Below are 6,838 nucleotides of genomic sequence, written 5' to 3'. Positions count from 1 at the left end.
ACAGAGTTTTGATGGGTGAAAGTAATTTTGGTGAATCCCTCTCAACAAAGAGGAAGACATATGTATCAGGCTTTATATTTTAATGAATGGAAATGATTTTATGGCTGTGTAATACTCTGTTCAGTCAATTTTTATTAAAAGGCTTCCCTGTGCAAAAGGTCCTGTGAACAGTGGAAACAGAGCATTGTCTCTGTGGTGTTAATGTTTGTTTGGTTTTGGTATTTTCCCCATGCAAAAAATACCCAACAGTGGTATCAGAGCTAGTCCAGGCTCTTTGATGGTGACAGAGCTGGTTCAGGCTCTTTGAAGACTCAAAGAAGCTGAAAGAAGGTGTGGTTGCAGCAGTCAAACTTCTCCAGCAGTGTGAAGACTCAGCCAAAAGAGTTAAGGTATTTTTCAAAGCTTTCCTTTTTGTTACTGTGAAAGGAACAGTCAGTGATTTAAAAGAAAACACAGTTAAGTATTTAAAGCCTAGATAAGAATGGCAAGGTCAAAGAAGAAAGCCTCCAGGCCTGTTAAAAATGTGTCTTCCTCCTCTACTAAAATAGAAGGCAACCCATTTGAATACATTTTATTTGAAACCCCCAAGTTTGATGGAAACTTTGATGTATGGGAAATAATGATGAGGGCTTTCCTAATGTCTGAGGGGATTGAAGTCTGGGAGTCAGTGATTAATGACAGCAAGATGGATAAAGAATCCATGGAGTATGATGCACAAGCAACAAAGACTATCTTGGATGGACTCCCTGATTCTGTGAAGAAGAATCTAGGAAAATATACATCAGCAAAGGATATATGGGACAGACTGCATGACCTTCATGCAAAGGGAGCACTGACCATGACAATGAGTCAAGAAGAACCCATCATAGAAGCTGAGAATGAAAAGCTTGACCTCATCAAGCTTCAAGTAATAGAAAGGGATGAAGAGCTTGCCAAGCTGAAGAAGGAGCTTGATCAATGCAAGAGGAAACATCATGAAGAAGTCATATCCATGACAAATCAGCTGAATGAAGCAAAGAAGCAGGCAGATGCCTTGACAAGTCAACTTGAACAAAGACACAAGAGAGTGAATAAGCTTGTAGAAGAGATTGGACAGTACAAGGTAGAGGTCTCCTCCCTTAAGTCCGAACTACAAGAAGCCAGGAAGCAGGCACAAGGAGCTGAAAAGAAAATGAAGAGCAGTCAAGCAAAAGATGAAGAAATCTCCAAAATGAAGATAGAGATTATCTCCTTCAAAATAGTAGCAGCTGAAGCTACTCGTAGTAAGGAAGAAACTGAGGGACAACTAGCAAAGAAAAACAATGTATGTGAGCAGTTAGAAGAAGAGATTGTCCTCCTCAGGAAGAAGGTTGAAGGGATGAACAAGATCATGAAGAGCTCTCAAGCTTTGGATGATATGCTCAGCTATCACAGATCTCCATCTGATAAATCAGGACTTGGGTATGTAGGTGAACCCTCAAACAAGGAAGAGGATGCTTTAAGCAAAGGAGATGTGAAGAAGCCAGAAAGAGATGGTGATGCTCCTAGTTCCAGCAAAGGCAAGGAGAAAAATGAAGGCTGCAATAGAAGAAATCCTGCTCCAAACAGAAAACCAGCTCCAAGAAGAAAGGTAGCTGATGGCAAGAAGGCAAGAGGCAATGGAGATCATCAAAGGATCTCAAGGCAGCAAGGCTTCAGAAGTACATCAAGGAAACCTCCATCTCCCAGGTACCAAAGTTCATTTTTTGGTTATTGTTATGCTTGTTCAAACTTTGGTCATATGGCAAAAGACTGTAGAGCATTTCATAAAGATAAATGTTGTGGTCTTCGACAACCTCCAAGAAACAATTTTAGAAGAAATCATGAAATGTTATTCATGAACAATGTTGAATGTTTCAAGTGTCATAACATTGGGCATATGGCACGAGATTGTAACTTAAGATGGGCTGCTATGCAAGCTAGACCCATGCAAAAGAAGAAAGTTACACAAGTATGGAGAAGGAAGGTAATACAATCTGAAAACCCCTTGAACTCCCCAGTGGATCTAAATTTATTTTGAGAAGAGTCTGCCAAAAGAAGACAAGCATACACTAAAGGGGAGCTTGAATTTTTTTTTGTTTGCTGAACTGTATTAACAGTCATTTGTTGATGGAGGATGTATTGCAGCGCAGTAGTTGCAAATGAAATCTTTGTTAATCCCTCTAAAAGGTAATATGCAGCAGTGATGAAATCATCAATGTTTTTGCTTTGTGCTTATGCAATATGCACAGAAATGCATAAAGAAGAAAAGATGGCAGCGCTCAAATGTAAAGTGCAGCAGCGCAATAAGGAGTATGCAAAGCAAAAAGACCCTCACAGCAGTGGGAAGATAGAACATAAAACAACAGTTTGGAAATTTTTTTTGGAGCACATGGATTAGAATGAACAGCAGTTTAAATTTTTTTTTGTGGTGCACATGCATTGAAATGCATAGCAATGGAAGGTAGTTTCCTTTTATGTAGTATGAGAGAATATACTCACAGCAGAGTGAGTATAATACACAGCAGATTGAAATGTTTTCTATTGGGAATGAAAATGCAAAGTAGTGAGAAGAAAATGAGAAGAAGGCAAAACGCAGCAGAACGTAAATGCCCAGTGGCTGAGAATGCAATGAAATTCTTTCACACATCAGTAAAAAAAAATGTAATGTTTTTTTTATGCAAAGCAGCATGCAAAGAAATGCATAAAGAAAAACAAGGACAACAGATTTTTAATGCACACTGGATGTATAAGAATGTGTGTGGCAGCAGAAAGCCAAAGGAATTGCACAGTAGTGCGTTGTGAAAATAAAATGAATGAAGCTGAAGATTGTGTGAAGCAAGGGTGCATAAGAAAAGGCAGCAGCCCGTGTTATTTTTTTTGTGGAGAATGAAGTGCCAAGTGTATGTACACACAACAGTGCAAATTGCAGCAGCAACACAACAAGAAGTTATGGACAGCAGCATGATGGCAAGAAGGAGAAGCACACAACAATGCAAATAAAAAAAATGCAGCAGCAAGAAGTTTTGAACAGCAGCACATGCAAAAGAAATTTTCCTTACAGCAGTAAAGGTAAATGTAATGAATTTGTTGTTCATTGAATTGAAATGCAATATATGCAACAACAGTGAGTGTAAGAAATGTTTACACACAGCAGTGTAAATTTGTAAGTTGGGACAGTGTAATTGTTCCAGAAAAGACAGAGTATTTTGTCTTTGAAAAGTGCACAAGCAGTGCAAGTGTAGACACAGCAGTGTGGGGTAGACGCAGCAAAGAAGATGGCACAACAATGCAGCAGAGAATATGAAGCAGCATAATGTAATGAGTTTGCACACACAGCAGTGCAATGATTGTTTGTTTTTGAAACTGCATGTAAAGCAGTGTCTGTTTGTAATCCCTCTGTTAATGAGGAAGGTGCTTTTCAGCACAGTCATTTGGTGAAACCCTCTATTAAAGAGGAAGGTGCTTTTCAGCACATTGTCATTAGTGAATCCCTCTGTCAAGAGGAAGATGCTTTTTAGCATACACATGGTAAATCCCTCTATCAAGAGGATGATGCTTTTCAGCATAGTCACAGGTGAATCCCTCTGTCAAGAGGAAGGTTCTCTTCAGCACATTGTTATGGTGAATCCCTCTGTCATGAGGAAGGTGCTCTTAAGCACAGTTTCAAGTTAATCCCTCTATTAAGAAGAAGACAACTTTGTTTGTTTGTGAACTGCATCAGAAGCAGTTGGTGAATCCCTCTATGTGAGGAAGTGTCTGGGTATGTTTGAACGCCCAGCTGTTGAAATTAAAGGGGAGTGTTGAAATCGTAATTTCAACGCAGCGGCAACATCGCCAGAAAACGTTAAGCTACCCTCCTGGAACTTCTCGGACCAGCTTTCCGATGAAGGAATAATCCGGCAAGGAGCTCCGAGAAAATATGGAGCTGACACGTGGTTTACCACTGACGTAACGCAACGTAAGTTTCTCGGGAGGTATTATTCAGTCATATGATGCCTTCCGATATTCTTGTGAGCCGTCCGATCTGCCTGATCGTCCTCCACCATTGATTGTCCGAAGCTGCACACCTGCATACGACCAATGTCAATTAAATGCTTTGCGTGGAGTGAAAAATTAAACCTGGTTGACCGCCTGTTCCGTCTGAAAAGAATTAAATGGAATTAAACCCGGTTCGTAAATGGTTGGTAAAACATTGAATTTCAACCACACAGAAGTATGGGCATATATTATATGTTCTTTTTAAAAAATGAGCGTTGACCATATGCATTAAAAAGGGCCACGGTAGTTGAAGGCATTATATTGAGTTTTAAATGTAATGAGCCAAATATATATGCTCATGTGTGGTGACCATTAAAAATGTGAAGTGCTCCGGGGTTGACATGTGTGGACTATTGTAAAAGGAATAGTGGGGGCAGCGTAGGTTACATAGATGGTAAATTGTATGCATAGTGTGTATGGTGAAAAGAAGAACGCATATGAGAGTGCGTAAAAATAGTTTTTGCTGCAGCGAAAAAAAACATGTTGACTTGCAAGAAAACTATAGTGGAGCACAGAAGTGCATAAGTGAATGTGAATGTTTTTATGCGTAGACCTCTGTTGATTTTGTAAAGAAAAAAAACGCACAGCAGTGCGAAGAAATTACATGGAACAGGTTGTAATATTTTTGTGAGACATAGTAAAACAGAGGAGTAGCAAAAACCATGTGTGGTTTTGCACAGCAGTGAATAAAGAAAATGGTGGAGCGTTTTTTTTGTAAGTCTGTGTAAAAATTTGTTTTACAAGAGTAATGTAAAAATGGGTTTTACTGCAGTAAACCCAGCACAGTAATTTCTCAGGTGAAAACAGAGTTTTGATGGGTGAAAGTAATTTTGGTGAATCCCTCTCAACAAAGAGGAAGACATATGTATCAGGCTTTATATTTTAATGAATGGAAATGATTTTATGGCTGTGTAATACTCTGTTCAGTCAATTTTTATTAAAAGGCTTCCCTGTGCAAAAGGTCCTGTGAACAGTGGAAACAGAGCATTGTCTCTATGGTGTTAATGTTTGTTTGGTTTTGGTATTTTCCCCATGCAAAAAATACCCAACAAGCCGCACCCCCGGGCCGCCCCGCCTCGCCCGACCGACGGCGCGTCGATTCCGGGAATCGACCCGCCGCCGGTCGGGCGGGGCGGGGCGGCCCGGGGGTGGCGCTACGGGCGCGCAGCGCCACCCCCGGGCCGCCCCGCCTCGCCCGACCGGCCGCGGGTCGATTCCCTAAATCAACCCGCCGCGGGTCGGGCGAGGCGGGGCGGCCCGGGGGTGCCGCTGCCACTTGTGGGAGAGAATCCTTGCGCTTGCTTGCTTCCTTAAGAAAATTCATGCATCATCGGCGCGCCAATAAACAATCCAACATAAGTATTAAGTAGAAATGTGGAGACAAACGTGAAGGTGTTGCTACTGTGATACCCACAAAATACAGAACACAAATATATCATGGCAACAAACAGAAATTTGTTGAAAATATTCAGTGTTGCGATCACATCATTTATATGCTCAATATTTCTGCCGGTACTAGAAAATGACCCATACCATAACATTTGCCAGCAAAAAATTCACACTACACATGGAAGGTAGACTGTTGTTTTGGAAGGTAGTATTAATAATAATGATATTTGTAATACTTACCCTTATACAAGAAATGTTTTGGATCCTTTTGGGTCGCACTGCTTTTGTTAGCTACACGCTCTTTTTTTATGGTCAATTTTATATATTGATCTACTATCAACGCGATGAATAGAATTCCGAGTACAACTATCAATTTCGTGTTTTCATTCTTGTTTTTATCCGTGTTTTCATCCTTGTTTTTCTTCTTGAGATTACATTCCCTCGTACCCATCCGTAGGTAGGGGTTTCCTGAGTAACTGCACACCAGAAAAAACATATTTTTCCATAAACATCATGCAGTTCAATAAATTAAAATTTTAAGTTGATTCATTGTCATTTTCTGTAAAATTTCAAGTTACTTAGAGATTGAATTCGATTCACTGTTATCATATGTGGCAATTTATAGTATAGAAAATATGAATGAAAATAAATATTGAAGCTGTAAATTTTAAAACAAGTTGTGTCTGAGCATGAGAAATATAAAATCGGATATTATTACTTGAGTTTCAGCGAACAATTAAGGAGAAGTTGAGCAGGAAATACACCGCTGAAATTATTGTTTTCTATATTTCTGCATAGAAAAAGTTTAAATGTTAAAACCATTGAGAAAATATTTATTGGTTAATTGTATTTTATTTTGAATTTGTTTTGATAATTTGTATTTTATTTTGAAAAAAACTTTAAAAATCAAATAGAGAAAAGAGAGAGACGCACAATTCTTGAAGATTTTTTAAATCCAATAGCCAGTCAACATTACCATTCAGTTTATTGTTTTGTAAATATCTGCACAGTAATCAAAGTCAATTTTAGTTTTGTGAAAATGTAAAGCCAAAATAATCCACAAAAAGAAAGTTTTGTTTCAAAGATATTTACAGTCGCTCTAATTTGGTTAGATTGGCCAAATTTGGCATTGGTCCAGTGAAATCATTATCGTCGAGTGACCTGTTAATTTTAACACAAATAGGCAAATGCATAGATGATTACTGCAAAATATTTACAAATTTAGTAATTAATTCTATTTAATTTTAGTAATTAATTCTATTTAATATATATATATAGAACAGAAAATTATATATATATATATATATATATATATATATAGAACAGAAAAAAGTACGCGTACAATGCTTGAAGAGAGATTAGGTCAGATAGCCACTCGAGAGTACCAGATAGGTTATTATTTTGTAAATAT

At 38.5% G+C, this 6,838-nt stretch overlaps 1 protein-coding gene across 1 annotated transcript; it reads right to left on the bottom strand.

Moving 5' to 3' along the window:
* Positions 1–3,981: 3,981 nt before the first annotated feature.
* On the bottom strand, positions 3,982–6,620 carry LOC149157529 (uncharacterized). The gene is made up of 5 exons (XM_089433715.1): positions 6,520–6,620; positions 6,361–6,429; positions 6,146–6,217; positions 5,668–5,903; positions 3,982–4,067 (listed from the first exon to the last, which is right to left on the bottom strand). The coding sequence occupies exons 1-5, from the start codon at positions 6,618–6,620 to the stop codon at positions 3,982–3,984; spliced, it is 564 nt and encodes a 187-aa protein (XP_089289841.1).
* Positions 6,621–6,838: the final 218 nt, after the last annotated feature.

The sequence above is a fragment of the Pinus tabuliformis genome, chromosome 5_2, assembly GCF_031772625.1.
Source record: "Pinus tabuliformis cultivar Carrire ecotype Pingquan chromosome 5_2, CPIR1, whole genome shotgun sequence".
In the NCBI taxonomy this organism is placed as follows: domain Eukaryota; kingdom Viridiplantae; phylum Streptophyta; class Pinopsida; order Pinales; family Pinaceae; genus Pinus; species Pinus tabuliformis.
The sequence above is the reverse complement of the archived record's forward strand: the minus strand, read 5'-3'. Positions and strand labels throughout refer to the sequence as shown.